Genomic DNA, 22,641 nt, shown 5'->3' on the forward strand with positions numbered 1-22,641 from the left:
TGTACATATGTTAGATATAAACATATGTTCATAAATATATTTATGTATACATATATTTATGTATATATGTTTATGTACATAAATACATATGTATATGTATTTAAAGATGTTAAAATATGTTCACCTGAGCTCCATATGCTTGAAAGAAAAAAAAGATGTTAAAATATGTTACATTAATGGAATAAAAACAACCATGTTATGAAAAATGAACATTAAAATAAGAAAGAGCCCTTGGAAATTAAAAATATGATAGCTAAAAAAAAAACCAAATGTGGTTATCTTATTTTTTCTTAAACCAGTCACTTTCCCCCAGAAAAGACTCTTCCAGTCTCCTGCCTCTGGAGATTAGCCATTAGCATTCTGGAGTAAGCTGGGAAAAGGGGAGTTGGAGGAGTAGCTCGCCATTTAGGATGTAGACTTCCAGTTCATCCCCTCCATTCTGTCTTTTCCGTCTTTCTTGAACTCTGATTAGTCAGATGTTGGACCTCCTGGACCAAGTCTCTAGTTTTATATGCAGTTTTCCTTTAGTATATTTCTTTATATTTTTATGCTACTTTCTGGGCAAATTTCCTCAATTCTATCTTTAAATCCTTTTAGTGATTTGGGAGGGTATGAAGATAAGCATATCAATTTACCATAACTAGAAATCCTTCTGATACCTTTCTACATCTTGGCTGATAGTTTGTTCTTTTGCAGAAAGAGAGATAAGAAATGGGCCTGGGGAATCCACAGCCACCCTCATCTGTGCCTGGTGTCCCTGAGCCCAGCGCCTCTATGAGCCTATTTCTCCAGAAAGCAAATTTCTGCTCTTCTGCCATTTGTCCACTGGCTTAGCATTTTCTAAACTCTCCCAGAGGTACTGGTAAGGCCACAGACAGAAAAATAAACGAACAGAGAAGGAGGTTCAGAAATAGACTTAGAGCTGGGCGTCGTGGCTCATGCCTGTAATCCCAGCACTTTGGGAGGCTGAGGCGGGTGGATCACTTGAGGTCACGACTTAGGGACCAGCCTGGCCAATATGGTGAAACCTCATCTCTACTAAAAATACAAAACTTAGCTGGGCATGGTGGCACGTGCCTATAATCCCAGCTACTGGGGAGGCTGAGGCAGGAGAATCGCTTGAACCAGGGAGGCATAGGTTGCAATGAGCCAAGATTGCAGCACTGCACTCCAGCCTGGGCAACAGAGCGAGACTAGTCTCAAGAGAGAAAGAGAAAGAGAGAGAGAGAGAGAGAGAGAGAGAGACTCACGAATATGTAAGGATTTAGTATGTTATAAAGATCACATTTCATGTTCATTGGGGGAAAGATGGTTATTTAAGAAATGGTATTGGAATAACAGCTAGCCATTAAAATAAAGAAAATTAGATCTTTACTTCAAACCATACATTAAAAGTCCAAGAAGGCTGGGCGCAGTGGCTAACGCCTGTAATCCCAACACTTTGGGAGGCTGCTGTGGGCGGATCACCTGAGGTCAGGAGTTCAAGACGAGCCTAGGAAACATGGTGAAACCCCATCTCTACAAAAATACAAAAAAATTAGCTGGGCATGATGATGGGTTCCTGTAATCCCAGCTACTCAGGAAGTTGAGGCCGGAGAATCACTTGAACCTCGGAGGCAGAGGTTGCAGTGAGCTGAGATCGCTCCCAAAGTGCTGGGATTACAGGCATAATTGCGATTGCTGCAGTTTACTGAACATTACATCTAGGTGAATCATACACTATGTGGCCTTTTTATGTGGTTAGTTTTCAGTTAACATATTTTCAAGTTCATCAATGTTGTAGCATGTAATTCACTTTCATTATATGGATATATTTGTTTCCCATTGCTACTATAACAAATTGCTACAATTTTATTTATATTTATTTTTTATTTTATTTTATTTTTTTTTTGAGGCGGAGTCTCCATCTATGTAGGCTGGAGTGCGTGGCGGATCTCAGCTCCTGCAAGCTCAAGCCTCCCAGGTTCACGCCATTCTCCTGCCTCAGCCTCCCAGTAGCTGGGACTACAGGCCCTTTTCGCCCGGCTAGTTTTTGTATTTTTAGTGGAGGCGGGGGTTTCACGTGTTAGCCAGGATGGTCTCGATCTCCTGACCTGCGTGATCCACCTCGGCCTCCCAAAGTGCTGGGATTACAGGCTTGAGCCACGGCGCCGGACTATTTTTTATTTTCTATTTTTTTTGAGGCGGTGCCATCTGTTGCCCAGGCTGGAGTGCAGTGACATGATCTCTGCTCACTGCAAGCTCTGCCTCCCAGGTTCATGCCATTCTCCTGCCTCAGCCTCTCCGAGTGGCTGGGACTACAGGTGCCCACCACCACGCCTGGCTAATTTTTTGTATTTTTAGTAGAGACAGTGTTTCACCGTGGTCTCAATCTCCTGACCTCGTGATCTGACCGCCTCGGCCTCCCAAAGTGCTGGGATTACAAGCATGAGCCACCGCGCCTGGCCGCAAATTACCACAAATTTAGTAGCTTAAAACACAAATTTATTACCTTACAGTTCTGTAGGTTAGGAACCTGAAGCAGGTATTATTGGGCTAAAACCAAGGTGTTGTCAGAGCTGTGTTCCTTTTTGGAGGCTCCAAGGGAGATTCTTTTTCCTTCCCTTTTCCACTTTGTAGATGCCATCCACATTCCTGGGTTTATGGCTTCCTTCCTCCACCTTCAAGGCCAGCGTTCAAGTCCTTCTCACACCACATCGCTATGGCCTCCTTTTTTGTAGTCAGAATTTCCTTTTTTCTTCTTTCATGTTCCTCTTCAACTTTTAGGCACCTTGTGATCACACTGGCCTATGCGGATAATCCAGGATAATCTCCCCATCTCAAGGTCCTTAATCACATCTGCAAAGTCCTTTGGGGGCCATGATTTTGCCTACCACACAGATACACCATATTTTGTTTATGCATTTACTAGTTGATGGATTTGGGTTATTTCTACTTTGGAGGTATTATAAATCATGCTGCTATGAACATTCCTTTACAAGTTTTTGTGTAGATTTATGTTTTCAATTCTTTTGGATATTTGCCTAGGAGTAGAATTGCTGGGTCATATGGTAGCAATGTTTAATTTTTTTTAAGTGTACAATTCAGTGGTACTTACAAAGTTGTACAACCAAACCATCACCACAATCTAATTCTGGAATGTTTCCATCACTCCAGAAAGAAACCCGAGACCTGTTAGCAGTCACTCTGCATCCTCCCTCCCCCAAACCTCTGGTAACCACAAATCTGCTTTGTCTCTTTCTACCTATTCTGGACATTTTACATAAACGGAACCACACAGTACATGGCCTTCATGTCTGTGCATTAGCATAATGCACTTAGCATAAAGTTATTAAGGTTTACCTATGTTCATTCCTTTTCATGGCCAAATAATATTCTATTGTATGGATAACCACATTTTGTTTATTCATTCATTGCTAATGGATATTTGGGTCGTTTCCATTGAATGCCTATTAAGACTAATGCTGCAATAAATATTCATGTGCAAATTTTGTGTGGACATACATTTTTATTTTCTTGGGTATATACCTAGGAGTGAAATTGCTGGGTCATATGTAATTCCATGTCTAACTTTTTCTTTTTCTATGAACCTGACATTGTAAACAAAACAATTTCAAAATTGGTTTCCAAAGAGGTTGTTGGCCAGGCGCGGTGGCTCATGCCTGTAATCCCAGCACTTTGGGAGGCTGAGCCGGGTGGATCACCTGAGGACAAGAGTTTGAGACCAGCCTGGCCAACAGGGTGAAACTCCCTCTCTACAAAAACACACACACACACACAAAAATAGCCATGCATGATGGCGGGCGCCTATAATCCCAGCTACTCGGGAGGGTAAGGCAGGAGAATCACTTGAACCCGGGAGGCGGCAGTTACAGTTAGCCAAGATCTAAAGAGGTTGCACCATTTTACATTCTTACCAGCAATGCTCAAGGGTGTGAGGTTGTATGTCATTATGGTTTTTATATTTCCCTAATGATGATGTTGAGCATTTTTTCATATGCTTATTGGCCATGTATATATCTTCTTTGGAGAACTGTATATTCAAATCCTTTGCCCATTGTTTTTTAAGATGGAGTCTCACTCTGTTGCCCAGGTTGGAGTGCAGTGGTGCAGTCTCGGCTCACTGCAATCTCTGACTCCCAGGTTCAAGCGATTTTTCTGCCTCAGCTTCACAGGTGCCTGCCACCACACCCAGCTAATTTTTGTATTTTTAGTAGAGACAGGGTTTCACCATGTTGGCCAGACTGGTCTTGAACTCCTGACCTCAACTGATCTGCCTGCCTCAGCCTCCCAAAGTGCTGGGATTACAGGTGTGAGTCCCCGTGCTCAGCCTGTAATAGTTCTTTATACATCTGAAGACAAGTGTCTTATCAGATATATGATTTGCAAGTATTTTCTCCCTTCCCATGCATTGTCTTTTCAGTTTCCTGATGGAGTCAATTTTAAATTTTCATGAAGTCCAATTAATCTATTTTTCTTTTTGGTGTCCTATCTAAAAAAAAACTTTGCCTAATCCAAGGTCATCCTACTTTTTCTTCTGAGTCTTATAGTTTTAATTCTTACTTACATCTAGGTGTATGATCCATTTTGAATTAATTTTTGTAAATGATGTCCAACTTCATTCTCTTGCTTGTGGACAGCCAATTGTCCCACATCATTTGTTGAAAAGACTATTCCTTCCCTCATTGAACTGTCTTGGCACCTTTGTTGAAAAGTAATTGACAACAATTTTTCAAAGATAATACCTAGTTTAGGCAAGAGTGAGGGGAAGCCTTGTACACTGCTAACGGGAGCATAAAGTAGTAGCCTTTGAAGGGCAACTTGGCTACGTGTATACCAGTTTGAAATGTGTACACTCTGATTCAGGAATTGCACTTCTAGGAATTTATTCCAAGGAGCTAAATGTATTCAACGCTGTTATGTATAATAGTAAACAACTGGAAGTAATCTAAATGTCCATCAGTAGGCGACCAAGTGAGTAAATTATTCTCCAATCCATACAATAAAATATGATGCAGCCTTTAAAAATGAAGTAAATCCAACTAACTAACTTTGAGCAATTTCTGTGACCCATTGCTTAGTGAAAATTAAAAACATATTTTACAGTATCATTTATAGAATTCCATTTATATAAAATTATATGATATATATGCACCTTCATTCACAGAGTAATCGCTTAGAAAATATTCACAAAAATGTTAACAGTAGTCCATCTAAGTAATGGGATTTTGGCTGGCTTTTATTTTATTTATACTTTTTTGCATTGCATGAATTTGCTACATGAATATGTATTGTCTTTATGCCCAGAAAAAGAAAACATATTTTCATTTTTGTAGAAGAGTATCTTCAAGGAATATATAGTAGAAGATTATTCAATGACATGGGAATATGTCTATAATAGATTGTTAACTAAAAAGCAGGTTATACTATCCCACTTTTGAAAAGTATTTTTAACTGTAATATTTCCTAGGTATTATATTTTTTTCACTTCTATATGTGAAATATCTCTTATAATTGACATGAATATTTGATGTCATGGGTTCCCCCTCCCTCCCTCCTGAAAAGCTCTTACTAATGAGATGATGCTTCTCACTATCTGAGACTTGAGAAAATGCCATGTGTGTAGAGAAAAGATTGGAGGAACAGACAACAAAACATGAACAGTGCTTGGCCCTTTAAAAAAGCCTTAGATGGAAATTCTTATTTTCTTCTCTGTAAGTATAGTTTCCAAGTTTTCTATAGTACATGCATAGATAAACATAAAAAGAAGCCAGGGACCTAGATGCCCTTATTTTCAAGGATAAGGATATTTGGTACTTGTAGCCTTTATCAAAATAAGAGACTAGCAAATTTGGGACCATGCAAGCCACCTCAGTAGTGCCAGGGTCTAGCATGAGACAGGACAAAAGCACAGGCCCACGGAGGGGTGCCTGGCTGGACAGGAGCAGGTAAGGCAAGCTGGAGAACAGATGGCAGAGTTCAGTCAGCAGGAGCTGGACTCTTGGATCAGTCTCAGTTCCATGTGGACAAGGAAATCCCTGTGAGGTATGAGAGGGTCCAGATGGCAGGGATGCTGGCTAATTATGGAGACGGGCACTTCGATATTTTCCGTGTCAGGAGCATGTTCCAAGTTCCTCAAGAGTGACCAAGGACTGTGTGAAACAGAAAATGAGCCTGACTATTTGAGATTTAAAAACATATTTCCCCCTCAGCCAAAGGGGTAGCACATGGAGCAGAGATGGAAAACTGATGGCCACAGCAGAATGTTCCTAGCCTTGAAGGTCAGCAGGCTCTGGGACGCTGCTTGGGTAAGGAAGGGACTCAGGCTTGCAGTGACTGTGGCTGCGGGGGGCAGAGAAAAGTGACAGGCACTCAGTTTCTGTAACGTGATTATGTCCAACCCTCAATAGTTCTGAGATGAGCAGCCTGAGGCCCAGAGAGGCTATATGTTTTGCCCTCAAGCACATAGCCAGTAAGTGGTGGAGTGGGATTCTCATCTCACTGAAGTCCTTCCCAAAAAGGGAAAACCACTGAAGTTATATTAATACAGATTTATCATAATGATAGGCAGAAAAAGCAAGTCTCTAAAAAAAGATCTTCAATCTGATCCCAACACTTAAAAACAATATGTATAGTATAGAAAAAAATTGCAAAGATATACAACTTAATGGTGGTTATATCTCAATGGCAGGAACTTTTATTTTCAGTGTTTTAATTTTCTCTGCACAATGAGCAAGTAAACCTTTTTAAAACAGGAAAAAAATGTTTTATTTTTCAGAAGCAGTTCTGAGGACTAGTCGATCAAAGTAATGAGAATGAATTACAGTGAGCCCTAATGACAGAGAAATCTAGCTTCTTAGTAGTTATGTGAATTTCAGCAAACCTACTTGGCTTTCCTGAGTCTGTTTCCTAAACACTATAAAAGGTGGATTATCATCCTGTCCTGGGGAGCTGTTGCTAGGATTAACTGAGAAGCAGTACACAAAAGTCCCATGCACAGCACTTGGCATAAGGATGGTGCTTAATAAATATTAGACTTGACTCTTGGTAGTCACAGCTCTTCCTTGCTGCACCAGGAAGGCTGAGCACCTCCAGTTGGTTCAGATAGCAGAAAGGAACCTGGGCAGGGGCCCATTACTGGGCCTAGAGCTTCCTGTACATCTGACACATTCCCCTCCTCTGTTTTTACCACGTGAAGACTAACAGGATCTCCTCCCTTAACCCATTTTCACCTATTTGCCTCTCCCTCTCCCCTTGTCTCAATAATCTCAGCTGCCTAGATGGTATTTTTTTTAAGTACATGTGACATTATTTTTAACATAACATACATTTGCAAAGCATCTGCTCTGTTCTAAAGATGGACCCAAGGTCCTCCTCTCCATTCCTATCATCCAGAAATACTTGTCTGAGTTCTAATTGAGAAGTTAGATCCTTCAACAACTACCATTTGTTGCCAAACTGCGATAATAGAGGTACACACACTAAGTTGTGGAAACTCCGGGGCGGGGAAGAGATATGTTCTTACCAGTGTATGCACATGTGTATGGAAGAGGACAGGAAGAATGGAAGTATTTAAAGAGTAATCATTTCCTCATCCTATATTATACATCAGCTTCAAATACTGTCATTACTAAAATATGCCCATTCTGTTAAGCTGGTTTCAGAGCCAGTTAAATCAATGACCTAGTAGGGCTGTTTCCTCTCATCTTCAGATTTATTAAAGTCTGTCCACAGCCACAAAGTTTGCGGGGAAGGCTCAAGTCATCTGATGATATGACAAGTAATATGCTGTTGCTGAGATAGGGGGGTGGGGCACAGGTCCAAGGAGTTACAAACTGGCTCGCAGTGTTCTGCTCAGACATTTTAGAGCTTTCTGGAATACACAGCCATTCTGATTAACAGGCAGTTTTAAGGCTCAAGGGGTGCCAAAACCTGGCATTATTTGATATTTTTATTACTTACTGGTCAAACGTTAACATCAATGGAAGTAAAAAGAAATTCATTCTTAGTTTGGTCTAACTAACTCTTTTTACATTTTCTTATTCCCTTTCAGCCCTTGTTGAAATCCATAAATCCATGGTCACAATAATACTTGCAGATTAGATACAAGTGAATATTCTACATCTTTCTCACACACAGATGCATACAGAGAATGATGTTAAGCGCAGCAATATTCAAAACCCAGGCCCTGTGACAACAGCCCCTTCAGGCCTGTAGACTGACAGTCCCGTAGAAGATGTTGGCAAGGCAATGAGACACACCCTGTTCTGCCTGTGTTATTTATGCCTCTGGCAGTGAAGCCCCTGACAAAGAAGCATGTCACTGGAACACATGCTCTTTGTTCACAGAGGTGCATGCCAGCACCGGCTGCGTAAGAAGGGACAGTGCCGTGTCTGTAGTCTCTCCTCCTTTGGCTCTTTTGCCTTCTATTTGCAGCACATTGTGGCTATGTTTATTAATTACTTTGTAGCTAAATACTATAAAACACACATCTATCCTGTGAGCTATGTACCCTGAGGAAAGAGTCCTTCATACCCTCCAGTTGGCCATAAAGAGAGGACAGAGTCTCAAGATTTGCCCTGATGCTAAGGATTAATACCATCTCCTCCGGGAGCCACCAGGACTCCTTCAGCACCATCCCCTTTTCCTGCAAGAGGACACTTGCATGCTGTTTGGTATTAAAAGTCCTCTACAACTGTTCCCAACCTACAGCACCAACGCAGCCCCCCACCATTCTATGACTCCACTCAAGATAGACTGATGATGTAGCAGAAGATGGTGGCCTGCAGAGTCAGACCTATCTGGGTCTAAATCCTAGCTCCGCTTCTTGTTGGACGTGCAGCTTAAGATTCCTGAGCTCCTCATCTGTAAAATGATTAAATTATCACCTACTTCAGAAAGTTGTCTGAGAATCAGAGAAACAATATCAAGCCCCTTAAAGCAGATGCTCAATAATCGCTTGTTGGCTCATGAAACCGATTTGGTAGTTATTTTTTGTTTGTTTGTTTGTAAAAGCCCTCACTGCATAGCCCGGTGGTTCTCATAACCTTAGTTACAGACCTCTTGTAACCTCCTGAGAACATCTGTCTCCATTTTCCCTTGTCACGAAGACATCTGCTGCGACAGTTAACAGGAGTCAGGGAACCACATACTAGAAAGTTTTTCTTTTCCCATATTCCTTCTAAAACTTTCATCTTCAAATGTTAACTCACTCAGTATTTTAAAAGCTGATCTATAATCGGTTTACAATTAAGTTTGGGTTGTTTGCCACTAAAACTTAGGTAAAATACGAATTAGGGCACTTTCCTAACTTCATAAAACTTTATATTAATGCATAGAATTTCAAGTTTTTCTTTCTTTAACAAATTGTTCTTAGTTTTTGGTGCTTCTAGTCAGTACAATCTCACATTGTATTTGATATATTATGTATTTACTTATTTTACGCTGAATATAAAGTCATTCCCAGGTGGTCTGCAAAGCACAACACCCACCCCGATCTGGTGCTCTAATCCCTGGGACCCTTTCAGCCAGACCATGACAAAGGCTGCCTGCCAGGTTTCAGCGAAACTTAGACCACCAAGAATTTACACACCTCACAGGGGTGCCCTAACGAATAAATGAGATTTAAAAAAAAAAAAAAGGCGGGGAAACCCTGAGGCCCTATTAGAAATGCTAATGGTTTCCTTCTGTAGCTCCTATTAAAATGTTAGAAAACCGAGGGAGACTCTCCTGAAGAGGGTGGAGATGCTAGCCTGCTCTGTGGCTTAGCAAGCGACCCCAGCTGCCATGCCAGGGCCGGCCGGCCACTATTCTGTCCCGACGGGGGGCGCGCGGATCCTCGGCGGCACTACGGACGCCACTCTGCCAAGGAGGCATTGGTGTTCGGCCTGTTGGCCCCAGACTGTGTGGCAGGCAAAAGGTGAACCTCAAAGCCTCTCTGTCCCCGGCTTCTTCACATTTCGCGCCTCCGCGGGCGTCGTGCTGCCCCCGTGAGCCGCCCCGGATGGACTGGGCTTTAGGGACCCCTGAAGCCGGACTGCCAAGCTTCCCACCAGCCCTTCCCGCGAACCTGCGGGCCCGGGCCGCAGACCCAGCTCTGGGCACGACGAGGTGGGGCCGGGAGGAGAAGTCTCAGCCCGGCGGGGGTCGGGGAAGCCCCCCCACCCCCGAGAAAGGTCTTACATCAGCCGCCCCACGTGCAATCGGAAGGAGGGAGGGAGGAAGTCGCTCCTCTACCCCGGCTGCGCCTTTGCCCAGCCTCCGCCCCGCCTGTCGCGCGTCTCCCCGCCCCGTCCTTGGTGCAGCCGCGGCCGCCCAGCCGAGCAGCGCCGCGCGGGGCCGAGTGAAGCCGAGCAGCTGCCGCGCCGCGTCGCCGGTTTAAGCGCAGTGCAGGCCGCGGCCGGGGGCGGCGGTAGTGAGCCCAGCGCTGCGCTCCAGCCTCCTTTTCCCTCCATGGTTTCTCTCCGCTCCCGTGAGTAACTTGGCTCCGGGGGCTCCGCTCGCCTGCCCGTACGCCGCCAGCCACCCAGGACCGCGCCGCCGGCCTCCGCCGCGAGCAAACCCTTCCGACGGCCTTCGCTGCGCAGGCCGGGACGCCTCTCCCCCCTCCGCCCCCGCCGCGGAAAGTTAAGTTTGAAGAGGGGGGAAGAGGGGAACATGGACATGAAGAGGAGAATCCACCTGGAACTGAGGAACCGGACCCCGGCAGCTGTAAGCAGAGCCCCCTCCGGGCGCCCCCTCCCCTGATGACTTGCATGTAATGGTGGCCACCTGCGGGGCCCGGCCTGAGGGTTCGCCGGCCCCGGCGCGGGGAAGAGCGCAGCTTGTGGGCTCGGACGGGGAAGGCGGGCGGGCGCGGAGGGGGGAGCGAGCGCGCGAGGTTTAACTCTTTGCCGCCCGCGGGCCCCTGGGGCGGCCGGAGGAAGGCAGCGGTGTGGGGGAAAGCAAACTTTGAGCGCTTCGCCCGCCGGGGTCTTTCCCCGGAGGGAGCGCGTGTGCAAGTGGCCGGCGGCGAGGGAAGGAGGCGGGGGTTGTGTAACGCTGGGAGCCATGTTTGCAGCCTCCCGGGATGCGCGGCCGGGCGGAGGCCGGGCCTGTCGAGGAGCTGCGCGGCCATCCCCGCCTGGGCCAGGCCGGGCTCCGCGCGCCCCGGGCCGGCCGGGGAAGGGGCGCGGATGAGGCGGGGCGGGGGGCGGCTTCTGTGACCGGAGCTCGCGATGGGCGCCGGCCCGGCCGAGGGCAGCGGCTGTGGGGCGAGGAGGGGGCTTTTTTCCTTTGAAGGGAGCGAGAAGCCCCCTCGGGCGCTTGGGCGGGCGCGGCCTGGCGCGCAGAGCGGGGGAGGGGCGGGCCAGGGCGGCGGAGGTGGCGCAACCGCCGCCCCTCCCGAGGCCAAGTTTGAAAAAAGGACGCGGTTCCCGCCATTTTTCAAGCCTAAAAATAAAACTTTCTCTCTTGTTTCCTCGCTCCCTCTTTGCCCTCGGCCTTGCCCACTCCGACCTCCCAGAGGCAGCCCGGGTCGACCGGGGCCAACCGTTGTGGCGACGGCTTCGCCCTTCCCCCTGCGCCGCGGCGGCGGAGCCCGGAGCCCCTGCCCCGGGAGGATGGCCCCTCCGTGTGGGCGGGCGGCGGCTCCTCACGCCAACCGGGGCGCGCCACAGGCCGCCGCAGCGCCATGTTGGCGGGTGCCCGTCTCCCTCCGCCTGGTGAGTCGGCCCACGAGCTTGGCCTTGCCCGCCCTCCCTCGGCAGTGGCTGTCGGCCGCCTCTTCCCGCGCCGAGCCCTCGGTCTGTTTCCCCCCGCCCCGCCGAGGCTTGGCTCCCACTGGCGGGAGCCGCGCGCCGTGGCCGCCGCCGACTCATCCCGTCGCGGGCGCGCTGCCGACCCCCTCCCCCTTCTTAAAAGGGCAACGGCAGGCGGCCACCCCCGCCCCGCGCCGAGCGTGCGGGGTTTCGGGCGGGCCTCAGCTCGGCGCGCGGGATTTTGGGCGGGCCTCGGCTCGGCTCGTGGGCCGGGCGGCCTCTGGCCTCCCACGTGCTTGAGAGCGGCCTGGTGCGGCCGGCCGCGCGCCTTCCGGGCTGCAGGGGCCTGAGGGCGGCCCTCTGGCGGCGCGGCTGCGTGGGCGTGGGTCCGGTCTGTGGGAATCGCCCCTTTCGTCTCCCGGTTTTAGCGCGGCTGCCCGCCGCCGCGAGCCCCCCGACTCCGCGAACCGGCGCGGGGCCAGGTAGCGCCGCGGCCGGGTGCCCCAGCGGTCCAGTGGTTTCCCGCCGAGGGCGGCCCCGCGGGGCCTCCCGCCCCGGGCTAAGCGAGCGGCCGGGTTTCGTGCCCTCAGGTGGCTGTGGTTAACGAGTCGCGAAGTTGTGGGAATTCGTCGACCAGGGTTCACCTGGTGTGCTCGACGTTTATATCCTTGTTTTCTAGTCTTTGAGGTCACCACTAACGCGGGGTGGGCCGGGCTCCACCGCCCGGCGCTGTCCCTCCCGGAGGGCCCGCGAGGTGGGCCGCTCCGGTGGTTCCGACATGGAGGGTCGCGGGCGCGCGTTTTTCCGACCTTCCGTCAGACATTTTGTCCCCGCCACGTGCTAGCCTATAGCCGGGGCGTCCAGCTCGCGCCACAAAACTTGAGGAGAGGCGTTCTTGCCTTGGGAAGGTGTTCGTTCCAGACTTTTCCATTGCGGCATAATTGCAAATCCGTAGGATATGGACTAGCTAAAATTAGCCAAAGTGTCTGCGAGAGAAGTACACACGTGGGTCTTCAGAAATGCTTTAAAATCTTGAATTTGAGTTCTTTAGAATATGCTCAAACTAAAGGTCTGTTATAATTCTCGAGTAGTGTTCCCTCAGGGAAATAACAGTTGGCCTGCTGTTCCCCTTAGATGATGATTTCATATATGAAGTAATATTGCTTTAAAAACACATGATCTACAGGTGTTCATTTTTCTTTTTTTTCTTTTCTTTTTTTTTTTTTTTTTTTTTTGAGACTGAGTCTCTCTTGTGCCCAGGCTGGGGTGCAGTGGCGCTGTCTCGGCTCACGTCAGCCTCCGCTTCCTGGGTTCAAGCGATTCTCCTGCCTCAAACTCCCGTGTAGCTGGGATTACAGGCATGCGCCACCACGCTGGGCTAATTTTGTATTTTTAGTAGAGACGGGGTTTCTCGCTGTTGTTCAGGCTGTTCTGCAACTCTTCACCTCAGGTGGTCCACCTGCCTCGGCCTCCCAAAGTGCTGGAATTACAGGAGTGAGCCACCGCGCCCGGCTGCGTGTTCATTTTTCAAGTAATCAACTTAACCTTCTTGCCAGTCAGGCCAGAGCCATTTAATTCAGTTAAATTAAAACATTTTCTCGGTAATACTATCCACATTTCAAGTGCTCAAACGTGACAAGTGGCTCGTGGGTGCTGCATTGGCAGCACTGGCCTGCAGAATCCACTGGTTTATTATTTGAAGCCTGAGAAACCATTGAGGTGATGTGGTGCTTTTTGCACTTGGGAGAGTTTGTGAGGCCTTGAGACAGTGTTGCGGGAGCCAGCTGAGATTGTGGGGGTAGAGGAAGGTTCCCTTAGGGAGATTGAGACCAGTGGGAGTTAGGAACCCAGGTGGACGAATAAAACTTTGACCTAAAACTGAAGGGTTTTCAGGAAAAAATGCTGTAGATTTTGAAGGAAATTCTAAAAGAGAGTTTAAAGTGTTTTTCGCACAGAGGCATCATCTTTAAGGCAGATGAAAAGTTCGGAGATCACTCCCTTAAAATCACATTCAGCTAGTCATATGATACCTTATGTGCGATGTGCTGGAACATACCATAAAAACCCCAGAAATTGGTGGCATGGTCAGCTGTTACACAGTAGGCTTGGCGTCTGGGATCCTGCAGACTTGGCATGTGGGGTAACATGAAGAATCCATTACCCCGTTGAAGGTATACTATTGTATGCATAGGATGCTCCAAAATATACAGAAGTGTCCCATGGTTGACCTTAATGATTTTAAAGTCAAATGAGATGTAAGAGTGTTTGAAGAGGGCGAATAGGGGTTTAATTGTAAATGTGTTCTTATGTTTAAGACCAGGTGGGCTTTTATTGTGTATGTGGCTTTTTTCTTATTACTGGGGTTTGAAGAAGACCCTAGTAACACTTTTGTTCAATTGGGCTCTTGTGTGTTCTGACTGAGGAAGACAAGAAGGTAAACACAAAAGTGTTACTAGGATCTTCTTCAGTTCACCTATTACTTAACTATATCCCTATTCCTTATAAACACAAGTTTGCCAATTTCCCTAAGGGATGAGGGCGAGGGATTGTAAAGAAATACTGAATTTTTTTTTTTTTTCTAAGTCCAAAACAGCTCTTATAGCAGCAGGGTATATTCTCATAGTGGAACAAAATGGCCTAAGATGGCATTTTAAAGTAATCTTCATGAAGAATGGTGGTTACCGTTTAAAAACATAGACAAGGATAGGAGCTATTTTGCATGACAAGGAAATATTTTATATAAAATATTAGCAGTTCACTGAGAGTAAATTGAACAGTGCTGGAATATACCATATATACACCATGGAAACTGGAGGTCTGGTCAGTAAGATGAGAAGACAGTGACATGCAGTAATTAGATATAAACCACATTTAGTTGTATTCCAAAATTGGAAAAGAATACCTGTTCTTTATGTGAGATTCTTATCCTTGCAGTAAACTGAACATGTCGCTCTGTTAGAAGCACATCATTAACCATGCATCTGGGGACGATCAGCCTTCCTATCAGCTCTGAGTTTTTCATTCAAAGTTAGAAAGCCAAGCATTTCCTTACTGTGGCTTGCAATCTATGCCCCTGCGAAATGCTGGTGTGCTAGTTGCTGGATTGTGACATTTCATCTACCAAAATAAAAGCAGTCTTTACCTAGTCCCAGTTTACTGGGAAAAAATGTAGATTGTCTTTAACTTCCATCTTTTTTTGATCCGCACCCCCTCCCCAGCTTTTGACCTCTTTTGTTGTGTCTACTGTGATGTAATTTTGAGCTCAATCGGATATTCTAATTGGTTGCATAGCAACTAATCGGGGTTTTTTTCCTTGTATAAGTAATACATCTTCATTGAAGAAAATTAGATATAGATAGGCCAAAAAAATTGTAGGTATAGATAACAAAAAAGAGGATAGACATACATGCCTAACCTACCATCTAGACACTTTAGTGTAGAGTCTACCAGAATGTTTAAATTTTTTCTAAACTTGGTTCATGCAGATAATCTGAATGCTAGCTAGCTTGTTTTGTTTAGGAAAAAATACAGTGAACATCTTTGTGTGTGTCTTTATTTTATAGACTCATTATTAATGTCTGCATAGATCATAATTTAAACATCTCAGGTTGTTCACAGGGATTTTGGCTGTTTTAAATACTGCTGAAATGAACATCTTATAATGTTATTTTTTTCCCCCCTGCCAAATTGCTTTTCAGAATGGTTCCCTTATTTTAATACCCACCAGTAGGGTACTGGTGGGTCTTAAACACATTGGAGAACCACTAATATAAATCCGTTCTCGGCTGGGCACAGTGGCTCATGCCTATAATCCTAGCACTTTGGGAGGCGGAGGAGGTTGGATCACCTGAGGTCAGGAATTCAAGACCAGCCTGGGCAACATGGCAAAACCCTGTCTCCACTAAAAATACAAAAATTAGCTGGGGGTGGTGGCAGGTGCCTATAATCCCAGTTATTCTGGAGGCTGAGGCAGGAGAATTGCTTGAACCTAGGGGGGCAGAGGTTACAGTGAGCCAAGATAGCACCACTTCACTCCAGCATAGGCGAAAGAGTGAGACTCCGTCTCAAAAATAAAAATAAAATAATAAAAAGTTCTATTATTTTGAAAACATTATTTTAAATTAATGGGTAGAAGATTTGAACACTGACTAACTCAGAAGGATGGAAATTGCAAGGATGGCAGGAATTACTTTCTGTATTTTGGGATTATTTCACTTACCATAATAACCAGTATTGTTCTAATTAAAAGAATTGACAACTCACAAAGATCTTTAATTCCTCCATACCCTTTCCTCCTTTTATGGCAGAGACAACTGGTATAGTTGGAGAGCATCACCCCACCAGTTAGGTAAAGTTGATCTTTCTTCATAGTAGCTAGGGGAGTGGCAGATTAGCACATTGAAGAGAATGAAAGGGAAAAACATTTTTCCATCTCCTGGGGCCCCCACCTCCAATCGCTGGGGATATTCCCATGACCTAGACTCATCATAACTTAAAGAAGGACCTCATAGACATTTTGCCATTTAGAACTTAAAATGTGTGTGGTTTTTTTTTTTTTTTAAGAGAGAGATAGTGTTATAAATCATTGTTATATCTTCCAATCAGATCTGAAAAGGTCTTTGGCCACGCTGTAGTTCAAATTTTTCAATGAAAAAGTAGTAGGAAACTACTGTTTTGCTGCTAAATGTAGAAAACAAATATAAGAATTAAATAGGAGATAGTACGGATTTTTCATTTTTAAATGTTTACCTTAAATTTGTGTTTGAGAAAAGGCAAGTTTAATTGGAGGATGAGGGAAGAAGAGGAGTGAATTTGGCCCCAAAAGTTAAACTGTCCATCTTCAAGCAGAAGGCCAGTTAACTCTTGGACCAAATAGATCATTATGCACAAATGAACAAGGGCCTGCCTAACCTTTTTTCATTAGATAACAGCTCTGGGAGGATTTGAGATATAAGAAGAAACTAGGACCTTTCTCCTTTGATTAGGACCTTTGGTTTATTCTGAATCTAGATTGGGAAGCTGTGGGATCATCTTGACCCCAGCCCCACTCGGTCTCTCAACCACACTCTTCCCAAGCTGTTATCTCCTTTGCAAGGCAGTTTAGATCTCTATACCCAGGGAGGAATGAAAAGAGATGATGAGGCTTAGTTAGCTCTGTGGAGATCCACTGAGAACCCCAGAGTTGATACAAAGATTGTTTTAAGCTGAAGATATTTGAGATTCAACGGATGCAGAGAGAAGCCTACTTGGAGTTTATCTGGCTAAAAGCAAATACATATCACATACGAGGGAATTCTCCCTTTGGAGTGTGCCTGTTCCCAGGAGAGAGGCCAAGAGTAAATCTCTGGTGGGGGTGGGGGGAGTAGTCTTACGGCCCTAAGAAAACAAAGACCACTCATATCTGTGTAGACAGACATTGTAAACTTGATCTCTCATCTGTTCTGAAAATCCCATTTGTGTTCCCTAAAGAAATCTGTTCTTCCCAAAAAGTTTTTCTCCTCCTATCTTTTCCTCTTCTAAGTTAGGTATATAAGCCCTACATTCTAACTACTCAGTTATCACTGAGCGTGAGTGCACCTGTGTATGTGTGTGGCACGTGTAAATACACTTTTTCTGCACCTCAAATGCCACTTTTCTGCCATTGAAACAATATCCGAGCTCAGAATACCTTTTCATTAAGGTCCTGTTGAGAACTTTCAACGACCTTGAAGTTGGCTGATGGAACATTTAGACCTGCTATCCTTGGGTACAACCCTGAGTGGGGCCCTCCAGTGGTCTCTGCTTTATGCAGTAATTCCCGTTATCCTCTGTGCTTATTCCCCAGTGACTCATCTTCTCAATATGCTTCTTGCATTCTGTTCTTGGGGTAGCATGTTTCTTTACATTCTCAGCCTTGCTGGAAAAGTCAAGGGACGTGCCTTTTCTGCCTAGCCCAACAACTCTCTGCCCTATTTATCCCAGTGTATCCTATTGCCTCTTACTGGTAGAGGCAATAAAGGTCTCAGGTATTCATTTCCTGAACTTCTCACTCACTTAATAAACTCACTTACATCTCTGTCTATCCTAGCCACTCTCTTGAAGGAGCTGTCCCTCCTCCAACAAGGGTAGAATGATACCTCATTTTTAATATACATTTTTACTACTTACAGTTGAACCTTTTTTTTTTCTTTTTTTTTTTCTGAGACAGAATCTTGCTCTGTTGCCCAGACTGGAGTGCAGTGGCGCAGTCTTGGCTCACTGCAACCCTCCGACTCATGGGTTCAAGCATTCTCCTGCCTCAGCCTCCCGAGTAGCTGGGACTATAGGTGCACACCACCATGCCTGGCACATTTCTTTGTATTTTTAGTGGAGATGGGATTTCACCATGTTGGCCAGGCTGGTCTCAAACTCCTGACCTCAGGTGATCGGCCTGCCTCGGCCTCCCAAAGTGCTGGGATTATAGGCGTGAGCCACCGTGCCCAGCCAAACTTTTTTTTTTTTTTTTTCTTTTAGCTGGGTCTCTGTCGCTGGGATTGTAGGCACTAGCCACTGCACCTGGCCTTGAACAGTTTTTTTAGTGTTGGCTATTTCTGTATTTAAGAGCTTGTCTGTCCTTTGTTAGTGTTTCTGCTGGGGTATTTATTTTTTCCTCACTTAGGGTAAAAACGATAGAAGATATCCTCAAGAACAAGATAATGCAAATAGCCAGAATTTCCATAATCGAGAGGTTACAAAAAATAACAGTCAAATCGGTAAATAATTTTGCAGCGGTTACAATGAACTACTCATTTAAAAGAGAAGTTGATGTTTTAAATAAAGAACTCTTAACTAATAACAGACTCAGATGTTTGTATTCTTTCACTTAGCAATGGATTCTGAAGACACAATCCTAAACACAGAAGACATTTTAAGTAAAGATATGGCATTATTTATAGTAGGGAAAATTGAGCACAAATGTTCAACAGGGAGGATTGTAAAATGATTTATAGTATATCCACACACTGTAATTTATTTGGCTATTAAAAAATACTCTATGATCAGAAAGTTGGTCCCCTTTATGTCCAGGTTTTCATCTTAGTCCCCCGCAATTGTGTCACAAACCTCTGTACAATATTGCTGACAAACCTGTAACCATTTTTTTCCTCATTCAGCAGTTACGTAGGCTCTTATATAGTGATATAGTGGTAACCGGAATATACATGACCCTGTGATCATGGAGCTTAGTCTAGCAGTGACTTTTTTTTTTTTTTTGAGATGGAGTCTCCTTTGTCACCCAGGCTGGAGTGCAGTGGCACAATCTCAGCTCACTGCAACTTCCGCCTCCCAGGTTCAAGCAATTCTGCCTCAGCCTCCCGAGTTGCTGGGACTACAGGCACATGCCACCATGCCTGGTTAATTTTTGTATTTTTAATAGAGATGGAGTTTCACCATGTTGGCCAGGCTGGTCTTGAACTCCTGACCTTAGGTGATCCACCCACCTTGACCTCCCAGAGTGCTGGGATTACAGGCATGAGCCACCAAGCCCAGGCAACAAACACATTTTTTAACCTGCATTTGAGTCCTCTGGTACTTTTTGATGACGCCTTGCAGTGGTTAAAGTGGAATTTTGCAAGTTGAAAGAAATGTCTTTAAGAGGTGATTTCACTCTGTGAGCTGAGAGGCAGTATGGCTAACTCTAATTCTTCTTCACTTCATTTTTGGCATATTGGTGTGTTTTATATAACATTTTTGGATTATTTTGGATAGAATTTTAGAAAATCTCCCAAGGTAAATGGGAACATTTTAATTGTATTGCAGTACACTGTTTACATGGGTGGGTGATGGCAGTTGACCTTTCTAAAATTTTAATGGTTCATTGGTTTTATGTTTAGTTTCTTTTTAATACAGAATAAATATATGCTTGTAAAAAATTTAGTACAGATATACGTAAACAGCAAAGGTCTCTGACGTTTTCCATTCCGTTTACCCAGAGGTTACTTTCTGGCCATTTATAATGTTCCAAGCCCTAGTCTCTACAACTTCGTGAGGTAGGTTCTATTATCTCCACTTTATGGGAAACTGAGGCACAGAAGTTAAGTGACTCAAACAAGGTCACACAAGTTCTGAGTGGCAGAGGAGAACCAGGATTCGATCCCAGGCATCTGTCTCCAGAGCCCAGCTTTTGTCAGAATTGACCTATTGAGTTTTCAGATGTGCTCATTTCTTATCAGAAAAGGGAAGAATGACAGAGATATCTAAATAAAAGTGGAAGGAAGGGAAGAAGTAAGTGGATGTAAAGAGTAAAAAGGATGCCTGGCTTCTGAAGAGGAAGTAGGGTAGTGAGAAGTGGTTAGGCACCTACTATGTTGTGGGTATTGCTGACTTGAAATCTGTTTCCTTCTCTGTAAATGGGGGAAGGAGAGTGGTGGTAAAAATAATAAATGATTAAGTACTCTATAATTGATAGCAATTACTAGAGGAGCATCATTGGATGTTGTATGAGAGGATGAGGACACTGTTAATAGCTCCTATTCTCTTTTCAGACTATCAGCATCTCCCTACCATACACATGCTTAATTAATGCTATTAAATATGGTAGGTTCACTAAAAGAATGCCTTTGTTGATGCAGTTAGAACGGTAATTTGCATCACTGTGAGTAGATCAAAGTGGGCTAAAAAGTTGCAACTTTCAGGATGATCATAGAGCAAGAATGGCAACATGGATTATTGTGGTGGATCTGCATGTAGACTATTAAGTAATCAATATTCAAAAGTTCAAATCATCAGATGTGATACTGTTTTTGAGATGGAGTCTCACTCTGTTGCCCAGGCTAGAGTGCTATGGCGAAATCTCGGCTAACTGCCACCTCCTCCTCCCAGATTTAAGCCACTCTCCTACCTTAGCCTCCCGAGTAGCTGGGATTACAGGCACTCACCATCATGCCTGGCTAATTTTTGTATTTTTGTAGGGAGGGGGTTTCACCTTGGCCAAACTGGTCTTGAACCCCTGACCTCAGGTGATCTGCCCACCTCAGTCTCCCAAAGTGCTGGGGCTATAGGCGTCAGCCACTGTGCCTGGCCAGATGTGATACTCTTGGATGGACTTAAATTCTGAAAAAGGAGACTGTGTAGCCTGAAAATGAAATTTAATTTATTATCTAGCAGTTCTCTCCTAGAAACTTGCAACGCAGATTGATCTTTGTTTTGAATTAAGTACTCTTGCATCCTGATTTCTTCACAGTGTCAAGATAATCTTGGCAAAGATTAATAAAACCAGAGTTGGAAAGTGTGTTGGTGCAGAAACCTCTAGCCAGAATCTCTTAGTGGTCTTGATAGGAAACATAAAGCTTTCCTCTTTTCCAGTGGTCATCTTCTGGGCCTTAAGGTAGAACCAGCCTACAGGGTGTCTTCACTCTGCATTTGCATTTAGATAAAAGCTGCCCTTTGGGGAACAGGCTGGAGAAAAGAAATAAGGGGAATACACTTATTTCACTTATATTTTAAGAACTATACTTTCTGTTTCTGGAAAAATAAAGAGTGTGTTTATACCCATGGAGTAATATTCCATCTTTGAATCTGTCAGTATATTGTTACTGAAGGCTTAATCAGTTTTTATCTTTTTTTTTTTTTTTTTTTTTTTGAGGTGGAGTCTAGCTCTGTCGCCCAGGCTGGAGTGCAGTGGCCGGATCTCAGCTCACTGCAAGCTCCGCCTCCTGGGTTCCCGCCATTCTCCTGCCTCAGCCTCCCGAGTAGCTGGGACTACAGGCGCCCGCCACCTCGCCCGGCTAGTTTTTTGTATTTTTTTAGTAGAGACGGGGTTTCACTGTGTTAGCCAGGATGGTCTCGATCTCCTGACCTCGTGATCCGCCCGTCTCGGCCTCCCAAAGTGCAGTTTTTATCTTTTTATAACTAAGATCTAGGTCTAAGTAAGAGGCTACCTGTATATATGGGTGTTTTGCAGGATATTTATGGTAGAAGTTTTTGCATTATTTGTATTCAATGTGTTTTTGAGCGCTTATCCTCTTTTCTTTGTCATCCACAGGTTCGAGAACTTGTCTTGGATAATTGCAAATCAAATGATGGAAAAATTGAGGGCTTAACAGCTGAATTTGTGAACTTAGAGTTCCTCAGTTTAATAAATGTAGGCTTGATCTCAGTTTCAAATCTCCCCAAGCTGCCTAAATTGAAAAAGGTAAGTGCTTTTTCTTTAACAGTAAAAGAGAATGATCCTGGGAAGGGAAAATGTATGATTTTACCTGTAAGGAAGCACTTAGTGTAGCAGAAAGCACATGGCCTTTGGAACTGGGCAGATAAGGGATTGAATTCTAGCCCTAGCATTTCCTTGATGGGCGCACTTCTGCAGGTTACTTAATCTCTCTAAGGCCCAATTTCCTCACCTGTAAACTGGTGGTATTACTTGACCTTGCAGAATTGCTATGATGTTTGGAAATAATGTATGTTGGGTGCTCAATAAATAGAAGTTAGGAAGAATAATTACTGTATTTTGTGAGTAATTTATTTGTTAATTGTTATAAAACCAATTCTCTCTCCTTTCAGAAAAAAGGACCAAATGCTACATAAAAATGTTTTCTCTGGTCATTGCACATTTAACTGTCACAGAGTCCCAGAATGTCAGAACTGGAAGAAACTTTGCTCCTCTAACCCAGCCCCTTATTTTATAGGCACAGCAATAGTCCCAGAAAAGTGTAGTAATTTGCCTAAAGCCACCCACAGAAGTGGTTAGCACTAGAGCTAAAACTAGAACCCGTATCTCCTAACCCCCTATCATTTCCATTGTATAGGAAAAGATATGTGGTTATATAAGTCTTGCAGAATTCTCTGCCATTTCAATATTCACTTTACTAGGAAAGTTAAGTTGTACCTTTATTTAAACTAAGGCACACGTAGAAGGAAACGCAGTCAAACTTGGGCAAAGGTAGGTTGT

General features: G+C 44.7%; 2 protein-coding genes across 6 annotated transcripts in view; one reads left to right on the plus strand and one right to left on the minus strand.

Moving 5' to 3' along the window:
• HEMGN (hemogen) overlaps positions 1–14,660 on the minus strand; it is a 59,609-nt gene extending 44,949 nt beyond the window's left edge. The window contains exon 1 of the mRNA XM_021927340.2: positions 14,641–14,660. The gene's annotated coding sequence lies outside the window, so the exon portion shown is untranslated. The remainder of the gene's footprint in view (positions 1–14,640) is intronic.
• Positions 10,303–22,641, plus strand: part of ANP32B (acidic nuclear phosphoprotein 32 family member B) — a 31,708-nt gene continuing 19,369 nt past the window's right edge. For 3 of the 5 annotated variants that reach the window (XR_002517507.2, XM_009188448.4, XM_021927341.2), the window contains exons 1-2: positions 11,202–11,702; positions 21,739–21,888. Coding sequence is in view for 3 of the 5 variants with exons in the window: in XM_009188448.4 (XP_009186712.2) it covers positions 11,217–11,702; positions 21,739–21,888 (636 nt within the window). In the remaining 2 variants the exon portion in view is untranslated. Of the gene's footprint in view, positions 10,711–11,201; positions 11,703–21,738; positions 21,889–22,641 lie in introns of those variants that run through there. The other 2 variants (XR_002517508.2, XM_003911464.3) reach the window with 1 other exon arrangement.

Source organism: Papio anubis, chromosome 13 (genome assembly GCF_008728515.1).
Source record: "Papio anubis isolate 15944 chromosome 13, Panubis1.0, whole genome shotgun sequence".
NCBI lineage: Eukaryota > Metazoa > Chordata > Mammalia > Primates > Cercopithecidae > Papio > Papio anubis.